The sequence below is a fragment of the Giraffa tippelskirchi genome, chromosome 10 (genome assembly GCF_054371585.1).
Source record: "Giraffa tippelskirchi isolate mGirTip1 chromosome 10, T2T-mGirTip1v1.2.pri, whole genome shotgun sequence".
NCBI lineage: Eukaryota > Metazoa > Chordata > Mammalia > Artiodactyla > Giraffidae > Giraffa > Giraffa tippelskirchi.
Genome location: NC_137284.1, coordinates 92,458,527 through 92,477,909, shown reverse-complemented (window position 1 = coordinate 92,477,909; position 19,383 = coordinate 92,458,527). Strand labels below are relative to the sequence as shown.

Here is a 19,383-nt window from a genome sequence, read left to right as displayed (position 1 = left end):
AGTTCTTCTTCACTTTCTGCCATAAGGGTGGTGTCATCTGCATATCTGAGGTTATTGATATTTCTCCTGGCAATCTTGATTCCAACTTGTGTTTCTTCCAGCCCAGCGTTTCTCTTGATGTACTCTGCATATAAGTTAAATAAGCAGGGTGACAATAGACAGCCTTGACGTACTCCTTTTCCTATTTGGAACCAGTCTGTTGTTCCATGTCCAGTTCTAACTGTTGCTTCCTGACCTGCATACAGGTTTCTCAAGAGGCAGGTCAGGTGGTCTGGTATTCCCATCTCTTTCAGAATTTTCCACAGTTTATTGTGATCCACACAGTCAAAGGCTTTGGCATAGTCAATAAAGCAGAAATAGATGTTTTTCTGGAACTCTCTTGCTTTTTCAATGATCCAGCGGATATTGGCAATTTGATCTCTGGTTCCTCTGCCTTTTCTAAAACAGGAAGATTAGAAATTCACTTTTCATTGGAGAGGAATACATGAAATCATTGTGGCTTTTTCCTCCCTAGCTGTGTGACTTTACCTACTGCTATAGCAGCTAGCCTTTTAAGATAAGCTATTTTGAGAAAAAGTGTATATTGATTGATTCTATCCTTAAGTAGAAATGCCAGATTGCATGTTTTTCAGGCTGACAGTAACCACCACGAGAGGGAGAGTGAGACTGAGGGTGGGAAGAAGAGAATGAGTTTTAGATCCAGGTGGTCAACATAAGAAAGAAAAAGAAATTTGACTTTATGTGAATGTCCCTAGAATACTACCTGAAGAAATTGATTTGGAATTTCTTTTTTATGTTTTGGTTAACGATTAAATGAATTAATTTCTAAAACTGTGTCAGTTACCATTTAAGCTGATAACAAAGGAAAGTACTTCTTTTTTCCACCAAATGTGAAGTTTACTTGTCCTTTTCTCTGCTGGAATGGAAAAGAAACAGCAGCTGGAAGGAAATCAGAACTCCCATCTGGTTGCCTTGGCAATATAGAGCAGATGATGCATGCATTTTGTTAGGGTGGTTCAGTGTTTTCCTCCTTTTTCTGATAGAGCAAATGTACATGAAAAATATAATGTCTAGATGATAATCTTAGTATTCTATGTATTTATGTATGTATGTTTGTATTCTAATGTAATATTTAAAGAAAAATATTTTGTGTGTTTTTTTTTTTTTTTTTTTAGCTATTTTTACAATAGCCCTATTTAGAGTAATGATTAGAGTATTTAGCTATATTGTATGTAGGGCAAAGTAACTGAAAAGTGTGAATGACTAGTTGGGACTTTGCTTTCTAAATTTTTTATTCTGAAGTGTCTGAATTGGTGCGTTCTTAAATTTCTAGGGCTTCCCCAATGGGTCAGTGGGTAAAGAATCTGCCTGCAATGCAGGAGACACAAGAGATATGGGTTTGATCCCTGGGTTGGAAAGATCTCCTGGAGGAGGAAGTGGCAACCCACTCCAGTATTCTTGCCTGAAAAATCCTATCAATAGAGGAGCCTTTCAGGCTACAGTCCAAAGGGTTACAAAGAGTAGGACATGACTGAGCAACTAAACAAGCAAAAATAACTTGTGCCTTATGTAAACTTCAGACTGTTATTAAATAGATAGACTCTCAGTCTACTTTTTACAGAACTACATGTTACTTTTCACTGTAAATGTACTGGGCAGTTGTAAAAGAGACCTTGCATATGGATTGCTTAAATTTAAATGTAGATATTTCTGATTTTTCTTGGAAGCATATACTTTATTAAAGTATAAAGTGAATATTAAAAGGCATTATATAGTTTTATAGGCTTCTGCTTTTTAAAAACCAGCTTTTTGAGGTATAATTCACATATCATATATCTTAAACATTTGAAGTATGCAGTTTAGTATTTTTTAGTATATTCACATGGTTATGTAACCATCACCACATTATAACGTTTTTCTGCCTCCTAAAGAAGCCCTCGTACCTGTTAACAGTCTCCATTTCTCTTCTCTCTTTCCCTTGCTCCCAACCCTAAGCAACCATTAATTCACTCTGTCTTTATAAATTTGTCAGTTTTTCATTTAGTATAATGTTTTCAAGGGGCATCCATGTTGTGGCGTGTATTATCAGCACTTCCTTTCTTTCTATTGCTGAAGAATATTGCATTTTAAGGATATACAGTTTTATTTATCCATCTATCAGTTGGTGCACATTTGGGTTGTTGCCGCTTTTTGTCTATTATGAAGAACACTGCTATGAACATTTTTACACAAGATTTTGTGGGGTCACATGTTTTCATTCCTCTTGAGTATATACCTATGAGTATGATTGTTGGGTTTTAATGGGCTTCCCTTGTGGCTCAAAAGGTAAAGCATCTGCCTGCAATGCAGAAGACCTGAGTTCTATCCCTGGGTTGGGAAGATCTCTGGAAAAGGGAATGGCTACCCGCTCCAGTATTCTTGCCTGGGAAATCCCATGGTCAGAGGAGCCTGGTGAGCTATAGTCCATGGCATCGCAAAGAATCAGACATGGCTGAGCAAATTTCATTTCTCTCATGGAAACTCTAAATTCAACCTTCTTCAGAACTATCAGATATTCCAGAACAACTAGTGCTATATTACGCTGCTGCTGCAACGTACGAGGGCTTCAGTTTCTTTATTCTTGACAGTACTTGTCACTGTGTTTTTCATTATTATTATTATTATTATCATAACCTTCCAGTAGGATGTGAAGTATTGTATTATCTCATTGTAGTTTTGAATTCCCTTTCTCAAATGATTAATGATGTTGAACACATTTTCATGTGGTTATTGGTCATTTGTATATCTTTTTGGAGAATTATCTGTTCTATTTCTTTTCCTTAATTTTTAAATTTATTGTTTTAAAATTGCTTATGCTTTTAGTATCATATCTAAGAAACATTGCCTAGCCTTAGGTGATTGAGATTTATTCATTTTTTCCCGCAAGTTATTCATTTTGAGTTAATATTATGTGTTTATGTGTGGTAGGCCTCACACAGGTGCTTTTGTGGTTTTTTTGTCTTTATATACAGATAGTCATTTATCCCAGGACCATTTGTTGAAAAGAGTATTTTTTCACCATTTAGTTTTGTTGGCACTGATGATGAAAATATTAATGTCCTGTCCTACCCCTCCCCCACTGCTTCTTAATGGTTCTAATAATTTTCGGCCATCGCATGGGTTGCAGAATCTTAGTTCCCCAACCAAGAATTGAACCCAGGGCACAGCACTGAAAGCACTGAGTCCTAACCACTGGATTGCCAGGGAACTCTCTAGTAATTCTGAATAATTTTTTCAGTTTGTTTTTTGAAATAATGTCTTGATGTTTATCAGTAGGATTAATGAATTTTTTTTTAATATCACTTGATGTATTTTATGATTATGCACTTGAGATCATCTCTTGATTTTTTTTTTATCTTAACAGTTGAGATTTAACCAGACTTTTAAGTGTGGTAGAAATCACCAGAGACCACTTTGAAGAAGTCGGCCTTAAGAACAATGTGGCCATCATTCTCTCTTCTGTACAGTTGCCCTAAAACAAATTATTATGCTTTTCCTGTGTGGTAGGCAGTAACAAGGCTGGATAGGATGAAAAGGAGTTCAGTGATTGGGATGTAACATTTGGCAATTACAGTATATTGACCTTACTATGATGAACTGGGTAATTTGAGAATTGGTGATTATTGGTGTGAAGCAGATTACTGGGAGACACCTTAGAAAGAAATATTCACTGGCATGACCACTGCCAAACCACTACTCTGCTGTTGTTGAATCTGAGGGTTTAGACTAATACCATCTAGTAGAAATGTAATGTGGGCCTTATTTGTAATTTAAAGAGTTCTAGAAGCCACATTAAAAAAGTAAAAAGTAGCTGAATTTCATTTTAATAATTTATTATGTTTAAAACATTATTTTAACATGCAAAAGTATAAAATTATTCAAATATTTCACTTCTTGTACTAAATCTTGGATATTCAGTATGTATTTTACATTTAGATCACATCAGTTAGGACAAGGCACATTTTAAGTGTTCAGCACCCACATGAGGCCAGAAGACAGCACAGTTCTAGATGTTTTGATATGATAGCCAGTCAAGATATTACATGAACATTACTCAACTTCCTCTGTGTTTCAAGGTACCCTGACTCATCCCTTTAACTTGATAGGACTGGCTTTCAGGTAACTATGCCTGCTGTTCAATGTTACCCTCCCTGAGACCAGAGGGTCTGAAAATTTTGCTGAGTGATATGGCAGCTCACCAAATGGGTAATGAATAATTGAGAGACATGTATTATGATAAAGATACCTAAGCCTCTCAAACTAGACGAAATGGGCCTGTGAAAATTAGAATCTTTCCTCCCATATCACAGATACAATGTACTCCATTGAAGTACAGCTGTGTATAACAAATACTACTGATGAGAGGTGCTCACATGGGCATCATGTTGCCCCTGCATCCTTGGATTTGTCTATGTCTGGACATGTTTTTTTGATGATTTAAAAACTTTTTTTATTGGAGTACAGTTGATTTACAATGTTGTGTTAACTTTAGGTTTACAACAAAATGAACCAGTTATACATATACATAAATTCACCCTTTTCTTTTTTTAGTTTCTTTTCCTTTGTAGGACATTGCAGAATATTGAGTAGAGTTTCCTGTGCTTTAGAGCAGTTTCTTGTTAGTTACTTATTTTATATGTAGTAGTGTGTGTATGTCAGTCCCAATCTCCCAGTTAATCTCCACCCTCCCCACATCCCCTGGTAACTGTAAGTTTGTTTTCTATATTCATGACTCTGCTTCTGTTTTGTAAATACTTTGATTTGTACCCGTTTTTTAGATTTCATGTATAAGTGGTATCATATGATATTTGTCTTTCTCTGTTTGACTGACGTCATTCAGTATGAAAATCTCTAGGTCTATCCATGTTGCTGCAAATGGCAGTATTTCATTCCTTTTTTTGGCTGAGTAATATTCCACTGTATATGTACCACATCTTTATCCATTCCTCTGTTGATAGACATTTAGGATAGCTTTGTCTTGACGTGTTTTGACAAATCACAACTGGCATGCAGTGGCTTGAGACCAGGCTGATAGCATTCCACAAACTATGAAGCAGCACCCACAACAGTGAGCTATCTGGCCCAAGTTTTAGTGGTGTTGAACATAGCAGTACCCCGCATCAGTGAAACAAGATCTTTTGGTTTTACTAATTGTTACATAGTCTCCACAGGTAACATGTGGTGTTGTTTTTTCTTTGCTTTTGTTTTTTAAATTTAGAGAATCTCTTTTTTCTTTCATATAAAATTTCTAAAGAAGAAGCAATCAACTTGTAAAGTATTTCTGATTGAGCCAATTTGTCAGATAGATTCCACCCATGCCTCCTTTTCTCTAACCTCTTCTCTTTGGGAAGTGGTGAAACTGGTGAAGTTCCTCTCCTCTCTCCCCTTCCTCAGACCTCTTTTCCCTGGAACCATTTTACTTTCACTAAAGAAAATTGTGTCTGTTAGAAAAGAAAATAAGCAGTTGCAAAGCTGCCAGAAGGATGATTGCACTTCCATAAGGTCTCCTGGGGTTTTTTTGGATGTTCTGTCAGAGATGTGGGTGTTTGGTTGTGATGACTTCCTTTCAGTGCTCCATCATGAGGCACAGTTAACTCAGAATGTTATCACCACCATTGTCCTAATGTCTGTTACCCAGGGAGCTGTAACTTTGAGTCTTCATAAATTCTGGCAAGTAGAAATCAGTGCTAGTCATTGTCAGATTATAAATGTTCCTCAGTTGTCTTGTCAAAGGTAACCACACTTGCCATTGTTGGCCTTTAAGGTTACTGTGGGTTGTGATCCCCACCCCATCTTTATGACTGCTGGTGTTTCTGTTGCCTTTCTTCATTTGCTGTGGCACTTTTGAGTTTTTGGTGACAAACCATATATGAGCTATAACCAACTTAGATTGAAGGCAACGTAATAAAGGCTATTTGGGGCCTATCTTAGATTTGGCAAGAATTTAGAGTTTCAGCTTAAAAGGGGGCAGCTCTTCTGGCTCTTCCTTCTTCCTAGCAGAAGAGCTTGCACCCTGTGATGGCTGACCTTCTCAAGCAGGTTTCCAGGGCTCTACCCTAGGCTGAACCATGGTGAGGAGAGAGGATTTAGAGCCAGCCTTTCATTGTGCACGGAGTAATAATGTTCCAAAAGGTGCTTTTAGAAAGGGGGCATCAGTACTGGTCAGCCCCGCTCCCTCCAAAAAATGACTTATCTACCACTTTGGTGCCTGTGAAGTTCTCCTTGCTCCCCAGACTAGAGGCCCCTGCCTAGCCCACTGAACCTGTCTCTGGGGAGCAGTTTAACAGCCAAATCCCGTTACCCCTGTTACTTGGTATCTGTTCCTTCCCCACTTTATACCTATAGAGCTATGGCCAGCTCAGGGAGAGCAATGGTGGTCCTTTTGTTAGGGTAGCTTGCAACTCAAGGGACATTCTGCATCCAGTTGAGTCTTGAGCTTCAAGATTTCCCATTGGGATATGGCTAGAAATTGCAGTTAAATTTATAAGTGGAAACTTCATTTTATAGAGTTGCATTATGAATGCTTTATTTTTGAGCATATTTAATATATTCATGAGGTATTATAGATATTTGAAAGGTTTACATCTGTAACCTCTTAAGTTTTTTTGCTTCTTTTTAGTGTTATGGGTTTTCCTATCTTTTGTAAAAGAGTATACTAAATAGTTAGCTTTTATGTGACAATCAGAAATGACCCACGGAAGCTTTGCATTGATGTATGAATTGTATTTGTATTAGACTACATTCACATGTTTTCTTTAATTTCCAGTTTGGAACAATGTTCTTGTCTTGATAAGTAAGGTTGATAGATAACTGAATTGTTTAATGAAAATATCTAGGTGTCAGTTACAGTAAACATTAGTTGGCTTTTATGAGTTATCCAAGAATCCTAACCACATTTCTATGGTTTCAATGGATAAATGAATTTTGATTTTAAAATGATGGATAATAAACTATTGAGTTTTTTTTTTTTTTTTTAATGTCCAGGATTGTTGTCCTCTTTTTTCTAATCTCTGGGGAATGTGTTCTAACTAATAAGGCTATGTGTGTTGGGGGACTGATTGTCTTATTTCACTTACAATTCATGATATTAATATATGAAGACTTAAGAAATATTGAAGCTCTGAGTGAAAATGTGCCTGCAAAAATATTCCTTGGCTAATAGGATAGCCAAGGGTAGCCCTCTTGTGATTTGAAACTTTACTTGAATTCACCTAAAATGAAGTAACATTAATCAGCATCTCTTCTTAGTGTGTGAAAAGTTGTATTTTTTTCCATATTAAGAAACTCTCAAGTGTGTCCATAACTCAGGCTTTACTTCTGAGTAAATAGGAATTCTCCTTCCTCTTGTTTCAGGCCGGAGCCTCAGCAGAAAGCTCCCTTGGTTCCTCCACCACCACCTCCACCACCACCGCCACCTCTGCCAGACCCTGCCCCGCCAGAGCCAGAGGAGGAGATTCTGGGATCAGACGATGAGGAGCAGGAGGACCCCGCAGACTACTGCAAAGGTGATGTACTTGCCTCCCCCCCCTGGGCCACCTAATGATTTGTTGGGGGTGAGGACAAAGGGAGTTAATGATGCAGACTACTTGATCTTTATTAAATTTGCCTCTTGATGTCAATATTGTTAAAAAATTTTTTTAGATTGTTTAGTATAAAATAATACCAGAAAATATGAGAGATATCAGAAGGAAATTTTTTAAGAGATAGAAAGTAAATACATAGGTACATACATATACTGAGTAATTTCAAGAAGATTTAAATCTTCTGGTAGAATTAAAGATGGTGTACAGCAGGGTAATTAAATATAAGGCAAAATAAGCCATCTGACAAGAACATAGAAAGTAGGTTGAGCACTGAAGAACTGATGCTTTTGAATTGTGGTGCTGGAGAAGACTCTTGAGAGTGCTTTGGACAGCAAGGAGATCCAACCAGTCAATCTTAAAGGAAATCAACCCTGAATATTTATTGGAAGGACTGATGCTGAAGCTCCAATATTTCGGCCACCTAATGTGAAGATCTGGCTCATTTGAAAAGACCCTGGTGCTGGGAAAGATTGAGAGTAAAAGGAGAAGGGAATGGCAGAAGATGAGATGGTTCGATAGCATAATCAACTCAATGAATATAAGTTTGCCAGACTCCAAGAGAGAGCAAAGGAAATGAGTGTGCTGCAGTCCATGGGATCACAGAGAGTCAGACCCGACTGAGTGACCGAACTCCTACTGGGGGAGCCAGTCTAAGTTGTTCACTACATTGGATATAAGTTTCCTGGCTGCCAGGACTATCAAGGAGCTCTTCCTTTCTCTGGATAGCATTGAGTTACATAGTATTTTGTCTGTGGAAAGAAAATCTGCCCATTTGTTTATGGAGACAGATGTTTTCCTGGCATTGTACTCAACAAAAAACCTATTTTGTGGGTTCTGCCATTGTGTGACATAGTAGATTATGTTTTCAGCTGTGATTTCACAGAATGCATAGAAATTATTCAGGTGAAGTATTCTTGTATTTATGTTTTCTAAAGACCAAGAGCATACAGCTAAACTACTAAAAGGCAAGCATGTTGTATGATGAATATTGAAAATAATTTGAACCAGACCTTCATACTCTGTGTAGACTGGATCCCAAGAACATAGTAGAAAGGAAAGGCAGTCCATTTGCCGCCTCTTTGTTACTCACCTTACTCTCTTGGACTTTAATTCCCTATAACAGAAAATTACAGTCTGAATTCTTAGCTTCTGCACAGTTAACAAGACATTTATTTGCTACAAATCATGGGACATGTAAATCAGATTCTATATGGCTTAAGGATAGATGGCAGGACATACACACTGTTTAGGCCATAAAGTGTTAATGCCTCTCTGTCTCTCTTGTATCTTAGTATCAATTTAGCTAGTGATTGCAGGTCATTTGTGTGTTGGTTAAAAAAGAGTGTACTTTTTAATTACCAGGAAGCGAAAGTTATCATTCTGCTATGAAACTTTAAGAAGGAATCTTCCTGTCTAACGTGATTCTTCCATAGGTGTAGATTTCTACACATAGAATCAGAGTTTTCCTTAGAAAATGAAATATTTATCTGCAGCATTTATATGACTGGTGATTATGACCCCACAGGTAAAGGTCTATGCCTTCTAATATGGAAAAGAAGATGTTTTCCTTCCTCTCTCTCGTAATCTGCATTTCTTGGTTTGAAAATGAAGCTATATGAAGAGGAGATGTGGACAGCTGTCTTTAGATTGTGCTTCTTAGGCCAAAGTATTAGGCTAGTGTGAAGGAACTGTTCTCTGCAGGATGTTAGGCTCCACCCTGCTGGAATGAGATCTATTTGCCTCACAAGTGGCTCAGATGGTAAAGCACCTGCCTGCAATGCGGGAGACCTGGGTTCAATCCCTGGGTTGGGAAGATCTCCTGGAGAAGGAAATGGCAACCCACTCCAGTATTCTTGCCTGGAGAACCCTACGGACGGAGGAGCCTGGTCGGCTACGGTCCATGGGGTCACAAAGAGTCGGACACGACTGAGCGACTTCACTTTCACTTTGGATCTTTTGTGGTACAGATCATAATATGTTGTTTAAGATAACTGATAAACACTTTCAAGGAGCTGATGGAGTTGATTGGCAATGTCTGGGAAAAGGACTGTGGCGTGCCACCCCCACCCTGCCCCATCCATTAGAATAGATAACTTTCTCCCTGGAAGTGGATGAGTTTCAGTTACCAACATGGTGCTTTATCACCCATGAGTACTTTAGTATATTTTGCCTGCAGTCAAGTACGTTCTCCTGTGTTAACCACTACACAACTGTCAAGAAGTTAATCTTGATATACTTCTGCCGTTCAGTCCTCAGACCCCACTCAGGTTTTGCCAATTGCCCAATAGTGTTGTTTATGTGAAACCAATCCATTGCAGAATCACATTATATTTTGTTTTCTTCTTCCTTTGATCTGAAACAGTTCTTTAGTTTTTTTCTTGGCTTTTATGACTTTGATGTTTTTGAAGATGTGGGCCAATTATTTTGTATACTTTCTCAATTTGGAATAACAAAATAGTGTTGTTCTGTGAGAAGTGTTCTTCTCATTGCATCATATCAGACAGTACATGATTTTGATTTATACCAGTACTATTGATGTCAACCACTTGTTCAGGATGGTGTCTGCCAGAAAGCTCTATTGTAAAATTGCTCTTTACCCCCTCGTAGTTAATAAGCAGTCTGTTGAGAGTAACTTTGAAGCTGGGTAATATTCTTTTGTCAGAAAATTTACTTGCTTCTTCCTCTCCCTCTATCCTATCTCTCTCTCCCTCCCATCCATCCATCCATTTATCTGTCAGTTTGTGTATCTTAAATGTACTCACTCATGGATTTTCTTTTTATTCAGTGGGTTATAATCAGTTACTCTCCTTATTTGTTTTGATGCTTAGATTTTTCTCAAATTGGCGATTAGGAGTCCCCTCAGGTTGATTATGTGTCCTTTTGAAAAGTACCTGTCATTCTTTTTTTGTTCTATACATTATTTTTTCACTCAGTATGTATTAGAAGTCACTCTGTAAACTACCTATAAAGCTGTGTCACTTGTTTCACTTATTGTTGTTTTTTCAGTTTTGTGTAAACCTTTATTTTTAATTAAAATTTTTTATACAGTTTTAAAGGTTACACTTTATCTACAGTTATTTCAAAATACTGGCTGTATTCCCTGTGTTGTACAATACGTCCTTGAACCTGTCTTATATCCAGTAATTTGTACCTCCTCCTCCTGCAGCCGTGTATCTTCCTCCACTCCCAGCCTGTAACTGTTACTTTGTCCTCTATATCTGTGAGCCAGCTTCCTTTTTTTTTTTTAATTTTTTGGTTTGTTTTTTAAGTTTCTCATATAAGTGATATCATTACAGTATTTATCTTTCTCTCTCTGGCTTATTTCAGTTAGCATAATGCCCTCCATGTCTGTCCATGTTTCTACAAATGGCAAAATTCCGTTCATTTTAGTGACTGTGTGGTATTCCATTGTGTGTGTATGTGTGTATATATATAAAAGACACCATGTCTTCTTTATCCTTCTCTTGATGGGAAAAGTCCCTATCATTCTTAAATCCTTTCTTATTTTCAAATAAGATGTATTCATCTTGTATTTTTCCTACTCCAGACCTGGAATCAGCTCTCTCCACAAGGAACCCTGGAGATAACAGTATTTAGAAAAGAAGACCTGAGCATTACAATGAGACTATTACTATTTGGGTGTCCCTGCTTCTCAGTCTCTTAGCACAGAGCTAAAGACACACACTTCCTTTAGATTTGTATTTCTGTTTTTATTTATAGATATATTAAAATCCATGAGTTTATTATATCTCATTTCTACTCTTAATGCCAGGAGATTCAGCTCATTTTTCTCCTTAGCCTATCTGTAGTTTCTTTCTTTGGCAATAAGAGATTTGGCTGTCATTATCTTCATTATATTTACTTATTCAACTTCCTTGTATGTAAGAGTCACCAGTCATTGTCACTGCCATTTTGGACATGTCTGCCCTTTGCTTATTACCTAGCTTGTTCTTAGACATCCTTTGTTGCTTGGCACTACCTAATGGCTGTGTACTGAAGTGTTCAGGAAGATGGAAGGAGAGAGCTGCCCTTCACAGTCTAAGGGTATGTTTTGCTTAGTCTGTGTATGTGGCTTCTCTCTCTTCTGTCACTTGACATCTTCACTTGTTTCCTTCATCTTCATTCTTAGAGAGCATCTGCCCTGCCAGCCACTTCTTAACAGTCCTGAAGTAAAATAAAACATCAACAAAAACAAAACACACCACATCTTTTCTCTCTCTTTACAAAAGACATTTTTGTTCATTATAGGAGTTATAGGTATTTTGGGGGTCATGGTGTGGAAAGTCACCTGGAATCCCACCACCCACCTTTTGCTGCAGTAAGCTTTTAAGTTCCTGCAATTCTGAATCATTTATGACCAACCAACTTGTATCTTAATTTTTTACCTTTTTTTTTTTTTTGTACCTCTTTACCTTTACAAGGTAAGGGTAAAACTCTTTCCTTATTCAGAGCATGTGCAATGTTCGTTGTTTTGACAAAAAGGCCACTGTTTAAAGGTCTGATATTGCTAATATTGCTAATGCATTATTCACTGCTCCCTTCTATTGTGCTTGGCAGTCTCTGTGGCCTGGGACTCTTCTTTCCCTTTCTTCACAGCTAACATGTTCCTGCCCACGAGTCCCGGGGGAGTATGGACTTCAGCGTCTGCAAAACTTGGGTCAAAACCTGGCCCTGTTGCTCTCCATTTCTGTATCCTTGGACAAGTCCCTTTGTTCTAGGCTTGAGTTTCTTCATCTGTCCTATAATATCATCTGTCCGTATAATAAAATATGTAATGGCATCTATCACGTACGATTTTATGAGGAATAAAATGAGATAAATATACTTCTATGTATCAGGGCATACCCCATATTACCTGATACCTAGAGTGAGGATTGTTCTGAAATACGAATTCTCCTTTTGCCAGTCCTTTTTTTGTTCAATCATCCTCTTCTTGTGTGTATTACCATCTGTACTTACATGCTGGCCCCCTGAGTGGTCTTAACTGCCTTTCTTGTGGTGGGCTTACAAAAAGAGTGGTCAGCACTGCTTCTTTCTCTTCTTGGTTTTTATCGGTTTCCTCTGGTCAGTTGTCTGGGGGCAGTAACCATAGCAGCAGGCTGTGAGGTTTATTCTGGATTTTACTTCCAAGTTCAGAGGATAACAGGGGTCAGGCATGGAGTCAGCCTGTAAGTAAATAGTTCCAGGAGGCCCTTGTGTAATACTTGCTCACTTTGTTTATTTATTATTTTTTTAAAACATACAGCTTCCTTGTCAGTGCAAAACTTTCTCCTCTGGGGAGATTTTAGTCTAATGTGGGTTTGCAGAGTGTGACCTGTACCCCTGCATCAGAATGTTCCTAGGCTGGACTCGGAATCTTGAGTTGGAATCCTTGGGAGTAAGACCCAGACTCTTAAGTATTTAACAAGTTCATTTAGTGATTTTTTTCTGCACATTGAAGCTGAAGTTGGCTCACATGAGGCACCTACCATTTGTCTAAAACTCCAAAGCTATAACTGCAAGAAGAAGTGATCCTTCTCTTCACTTTACTCTGTGTTACTGATTTACTGTGAAAGGGCAATTACTGCTTTGAACTACATTATCTTCTAAAATTTCCCCGGAACTCTCAGCACATATGTACTCCAAGGACTAGTAAATGGTGAAAGAAGGAACGTTGCTTTGATATATCATGCTGCCTGCACCAACTGACTTCCTCAGAGATCCTGTTTTGTAGCTCTCCTAAATCATTTTTAGATTAAGTTGGCACATTCGTTATGCAGTTTGTCACTTAACATTATTTCTGGAGACATTGGTTTCAACATAGTTGTGGCCTGAGTTGGTACTCAAACATGTCGTTTCCTTATGCCTTCTTCAAATCCCTGACACATCTTATTTAGGACCCTTGATTACCCACAGTAGTGTCCACCCCACCCCATCCCCCTTAGCACTCGTGATGTGTGATTATGTTTGTGTTTCCGATCTCCTCCTCCTCAATCTGAATGATTTCCTATAGTCAGGAGCAGTATGTTTTGTTGATCCCACTGCATTTGAACCATCTACTGTGCAGTAAGTATTTTCGGTTGGGTGAAGAAATTGTCTCTGGTGTTAAGCTTCAGCTAAGGGCAAGAGAGTACTGGTGTTACCTGTGTGTCTGAGAAGGCATGTCAGAGTGAGGAGGTTGACGTGCCATGGAGGACACACAAATTCATTTCTGCTTTATATTGTCTTAAAATCATCCACGGTGCCCCAGAAATCTTCAGGAGGGATTTGGGAATATCTTCTTCAAAACATAGGGTAAACAGTATGAATAGTTGCATACTAAAAAGTGTGAAATGGCTTCTTTACATACAAATTGCCCTTACCATGTGTGTTTACTTTCCATTTGTGAAAAGTTTAGACTGGTTGAATTTTAGTAATTCTCAAAATTTAATGTTGGTTACAAGTTCATATTGGTCTTCTCTCCACAGAATCTGTAATTTACAACTATTTTATAGTTTCAAGGTTTGTTTGTTTGTTTTTTAAGGAAAAAAAGCAATGTTCATTACACAAGTTGACTTAGAAATGGTGTCATTTAGCTGAAATATTTTACTGAAAGTGTAGTTTTTTTCCCCCCAGGCACAACTTTATTATTATTATTTTTTCTTTTGTTTTGAAATCAGTAAAGGAAACTGGGTCTTAGAAGCAGCAGTAATCTAATGCAGGAAGTTTATGCATTTGTCTTTTTTGTTTATGTTTAAATACATTTAAATTATCACACTGTTGGCACACCTCATTTGCATGAAATTCTGCACCATAGTACTAATTGTAGTAAAGTTACCCTCCCATGCCAGTAAAAAAAAAAAAACAAACAAAAAAAACTACTCTGGAAGATAATTTTCACTGAAATCTAACCAAACTTGGTCAAGTGGACAGTGACAAGATTATAAATGATACAAAAAATAACATTTTAACATTTGGGCGTCAAGTTAAAGAAATGGTTTGCCTATACAAATTCTAGTAATTTTTAAAATATTCTTCCCTCATGTGGCCCTCAGAATTAAACCATAATGAGCAGAAGAGGAAAAAGAATGCCACTGGGTGCTAGGCAGAACATCCTGACAGAATTAATGAAGGTAGAGTCTATACTAAATATTAGGTGCAGAATTTCATAGGGCCAACAGGTTAACAGTCTATATTTTTCACTTACACAGGTGAAGTGGATTTTGCAATTGTCAGTTATGTTCAATGCACCAAATAAAGCTCCTAAAATTGATACTATAAGGCGCCACCTTAAGTTTTCCAGGCTGCAATTGTGCAGAAATATTTTTTATTTATTTTTTACAGTAGGTCCTTGTTGATTGTTTTAAATATAGCAGTGTATACGTGTCAATCCCAAATTCCCAGTGTATCCCAACCCCTCACCCTTCTCTTCCATAAATATAAGTTCATTCTCTAAGTCTGTGAGTCCATTTCAGTTTTGTAAATAAATTAATCTTTTTTAAGATTCCCTATATAAGCGACATCATAGGATATTTTTCTTTCTCTGTGTGATTTACTTCACTTGGTAAGTCCAGGACCATCCAAAAATGTAGTCTTGAGTTTCTGTTCTTTCTGGTAAGTAAAAAATAAACTTTATTCATTCACCGTTCTTTTCCTTAAAACCACTAACGCTGCATACATACTGAATTCACCATGGTAGTCTGTGTTTTTAAAAATTACTTGGCTTAATGTGGCTTTCTTGAAGCCTTGAGAAGAGATTCTGCATATCTATATGAGGAAGGTAATATGCCCTTGAATTTATTACATGAGGCTTCATTATATTCCTTTTGTGGAGACTGAGGTGATTCCAGTACTGTCAGGCCTGTTGCTGCTGTGAATCACTACTGATGTGGCTATTTATTGATCACTAAGCTTTAGTTGCATAACAAGGGAACTCTCTGAGGCTTTCCTGTATGTATTGTATTTTACTACAGCGATTGTAAGGGTAAACGAGAAACAGCCTGTGTTTTCTAGGAGTTCATGGCCTTATAGACTTCGCTAGTAGAATATAAGCTCCTTCACGGAAGAGCCTTGTCTCTCTAGGCTCCAGTTCCATGAATAGTACTGAGGGAGAACAGTCTGTGGCCTGCTGAATATAGAGTGATTGAATGGACCCGACTAAGAAACTACTGAAGTGCCTTTCTTCATGTTTTTTGTGTGTGGTTAATTATAATAGAAGGAAAAAGGAAAATTTGTGAGGATTTTAAAGGAATGAGGTTGTATTTGATTAGAGGTAAAAGAAAAGACTTCATAGAAAATGAAAAGGGGGCCTTTCCAGTTAAGAATAATTGAACTTTGTTGTTGCGGGTGGGCATTTCTCTGGTGTTTTCAGTGCCAAGGGTGCAGGTTAACCCCTGGTCAGGGAAATGAGATCCCACAAACTGCTGGACCAAAAAGAAAAAGAAAAAAAAGAACTCTTGTAGTGTGATCACCTCTCTTAAAAATGTGTTTAAGGATGAAATAGCTATACCAAAATGTCAGCAGTAAGGTATGAGGTTAGTGTGGAGGCTTCTTTCTATACTTTTATGTCTAGTTGTAGTACCGTCTGTTGAAAAAACACTTTTCTTTCTCCCTATGGAATTGCCTGGTGCTTTTGTAAATAAGCTCACTGTATGTATTAGGGTCTATTTGTGGACTCTTTTCTGTTCCATTCCACTTTTGGTCTGTTCAAGCTCTTACTCTGTGCTGCCTTGATTTGTGTAGCTTTATATAGTAAGTCTTGAACTGGGTAGTGGATGCCCTCCAACTTTGTGCTTCTTTTCCAGAATAGGTTTTTACTTAACTAGTTCCTTTGCATTTATGTATAATTTCAGCCTTAGCTTATACAGTTATTTTAGATGTCTTTCTTTAATAGCATTGAATCTTCTTATCTATTGTAGAAGAGCATAACTTACCAGCCCTAACGTCTTTTTGGCATGTGGTTTATTTTGAGCTGAAAAGGGCCAAAAGACTCAGGTGACACTTTTGATCTTGAGTGGCCTGTGCCTGCAGCGGCTTAGGTTCCCAGTCAGAGATTGAGACTGGGTCGCAGGGGTGAGCACACCAAATCCTAGACAGTAGACTAATGGTTAGTGACGAGGGCTCTGGCTTTTCAGCTTTACACAGAAGAATTTCCACAAAGATGGAAAGTAGGTGAGGCAAGTAAAGTATTTCTTAGGAGGAAAAGAGTACAGTATGTGTGAATAGACACATGGGCAGACTGAGAGGCAGAGAGTCCCTGCGTTGTGCCCTCCTGGCAGTTTAAATCACTTTTCTGGTTGTCATGGCAATCACCAACTGTCAAGGCCCTGAGGGTTGTGTCATTTAGCATGCAAATGTATTACAATGAGTGTATAATGAGGCCTGTGGTCTCCTGGGAGTCAGACCTTCCGCTGTCTTGAGCCATGTTGGTTCTAACTAGTTTTTGGTTTTTTTTTTCTCTTTGCTGCTTCCCCCTGAAACTTAGATAAGAGTAATTGATTTCTAGAAAAAGATTTTTAAAAAGGAAAAAAAGAGTAATTGGTTTCTATTTGGAGGAGGGACTGGGATATGATTCTGGGGTCATAGTCTTGGCAACATGTTTATTTATGTCTTTAATTTCTCTCAGCAATTTTTTATTTTTTAAGTTTTCAATGTGGAGGTCTTGTGCATATTTAAATTTTGCCTTTTTCTCTCTCTCCTTTTGAATGCTGTTGTTAATAAAAGTTGTTTTTTGATGGTGTGTAAAATGTAATTGATTCATTGACCATGTGTCCTGTAACTGCTGAATTTGTTTGCTAATTCTGTTGGTGTTCTGTGTGCAGATTTTTTTGTATTTTCTGCACAGTCATTTATCATTTCAACACAGATAGTTTTCCTTTCCTTAGCATTCCTTATGTTTCTTTCTTTGCTTCATTGCTCCGCACACAAGATTGAATAAAAGTGGTAGGACTGGACATCCTTATCTTGTTTCTGATCTTACAGTAAATGTGTAGATTTAAAAAAATATATATCTCTTTATTAGATTATAATGAATCCCATGAATTTAAAAATAAAATGAAAAACATAAGGCTTACAAAGAAAAATAGTAGAAGTCTTCACAACCTTGAGGTGACTTCCCTGGTGGCTCAGAGGTTAAAGCGTCTGCCTCCAGTGCGGGAGACCTGGGTTCGATCCCTGGGTCGGGAAGATCCCCTGGAGAAGGAAATGGCAAACCACTCCAGTATTCTTGTCTGGAGAATCCCATGGACTGAGGAGCCTGGTAGGCTACAGTCCACGGGGTCGCAAAGAGTCGGACACGACTGAGCGACCTCCCTTTCCCTTTCCTTTCCCTTTCACAACCTTGAAGTAGGGGGAGATTTTGTAGAGAGAATGCAAGAAGTGTTAAGGTTAAAACAATTAGAAATGGGATTTCATAAAAAATGAAATGACCAGCTTCAGAGTAGGAGAAAGTAATTGCAGTGTATGTAGTTGACAAAGACCGTGAATTGGAAGCTATATTAGGAAACTTTGTGAAATTTTAGAGAACTGTTCTTTGTATTAATTAGGGCATATACATTTGTCAGATATTAGGAAATTGTATATCTAGATTGTAGGATTTCTCTCCTTCTCTCTTTAGCTTCTTTGTCTTTTATTTGTTTTCTTCATTGAGCATATATTTCTTTGTAGGTAGAAAAAAAAATGTCTGCAGAATAAAAACTTAGCAGTGAGGAACCATCGCAGATTTTGACCAGGAAAGTGCTATATATACTAAAGGATGATTAATTTGAAATCTTAAATTACTTGATTTGGAGAGAGAGAATAGGTATATAAAAGAGAAGATAAAAGCAGAGCATTACAGAGATAGCATCTTTATCATTGATAAACTATTGGACATAGAGGGCAGCAATGTCCAGTAGTTTACATAATGTCTGCATAGCAGATCCCTAATGAAAATTCCGGACCCTAAGACTTGGGTGACGTTCTCTGGTTGGCAGTACTATGTGTACATTGTCGTGTCATTAACACTGACACTGCATATTGGGAGAGGACACTTAGAAGCTCTGAATTTGAAACCCTCCTTGATTCTGCCCTAGGCGTCTCTTTCCTTGACTGACATTGATTTCTTTCCTTGACTGACATTGATTTGTAACTCTTCTGCTGTAGTAAATTGTAACCACAAGTATAACTGCCCTCAGTGTCTTTCGTGAGTTCTTGCCACATGCTGTTAATTCCTGGAGCTGAGCATGGTGTTGGGACCCCCCAAACCTGTACGTGGTGCCAGTAGTGAGGGTGGTTTGGGGGACCCCTTGACCCTGCAGTTCTGTCGGACGTGAGGGTGGTCTTGTGAATGGTTCCAAACCTTACACAAATATTATAGATTTGATAGGGAAACATATGGTATAAGGAGTATTAAATGAATAAAAAAGATGCAGATAAGCTGTTCAGAGAGAAGCCTTTGAGAGATTCTGTGGGGCACAAGAGGAGAAAGAACAAGTGGGAGAACAGAGCAGGCAGGCAGGCAGGAGAGCAACTAAAGGGGTCTGTCCCCTTTGACGTGGGGCAGGTTGAGGAGCTCTGAAGGTACAGCTGTTAATCTCAATGAAAATTTCATTTCTTGGGTGTAGATGAGGGCTCGCTTGCACTTTGTACATGTCGGTGGCCCTTGTCCCCATTGGTCAGCCCACTGCATTGTCTGCCCCTCTGGATCCATTTGTCTCAGAAGAGGAGTTGCCACATGATGTTTGTCGCAATCTTTACCTCTTCTGGTTCCTGTGGTGCTGCCAGCACCCTCTGTGAGGTGCTCTGGTCTGTGTACTTAGTACCA

General features: G+C 38.1%; 1 protein-coding gene across 50 annotated transcripts in view; it reads left to right on the top strand.

Moving 5' to 3' along the window:
* The window catches only part of SRPK2 (SRSF protein kinase 2), a 242,472-nt gene that overhangs the window by 155,640 nt on the left and 67,449 nt on the right, over window positions 1-19,383 (top strand). For all 50 annotated transcript variants that reach the window (XR_014067246.1, XR_014067236.1, XR_014067235.1 and 47 more), the window contains one exon: window positions 7,393-7,544. Coding sequence is in view for 30 of the 50 variants with exons in the window: in XM_081535870.1 (XP_081391996.1) it covers window positions 7,393-7,544 (152 nt within the window). In the remaining 20 variants the exon portion in view is untranslated. The remainder of the gene's footprint in view (window positions 1-7,392; window positions 7,545-19,383) is intronic.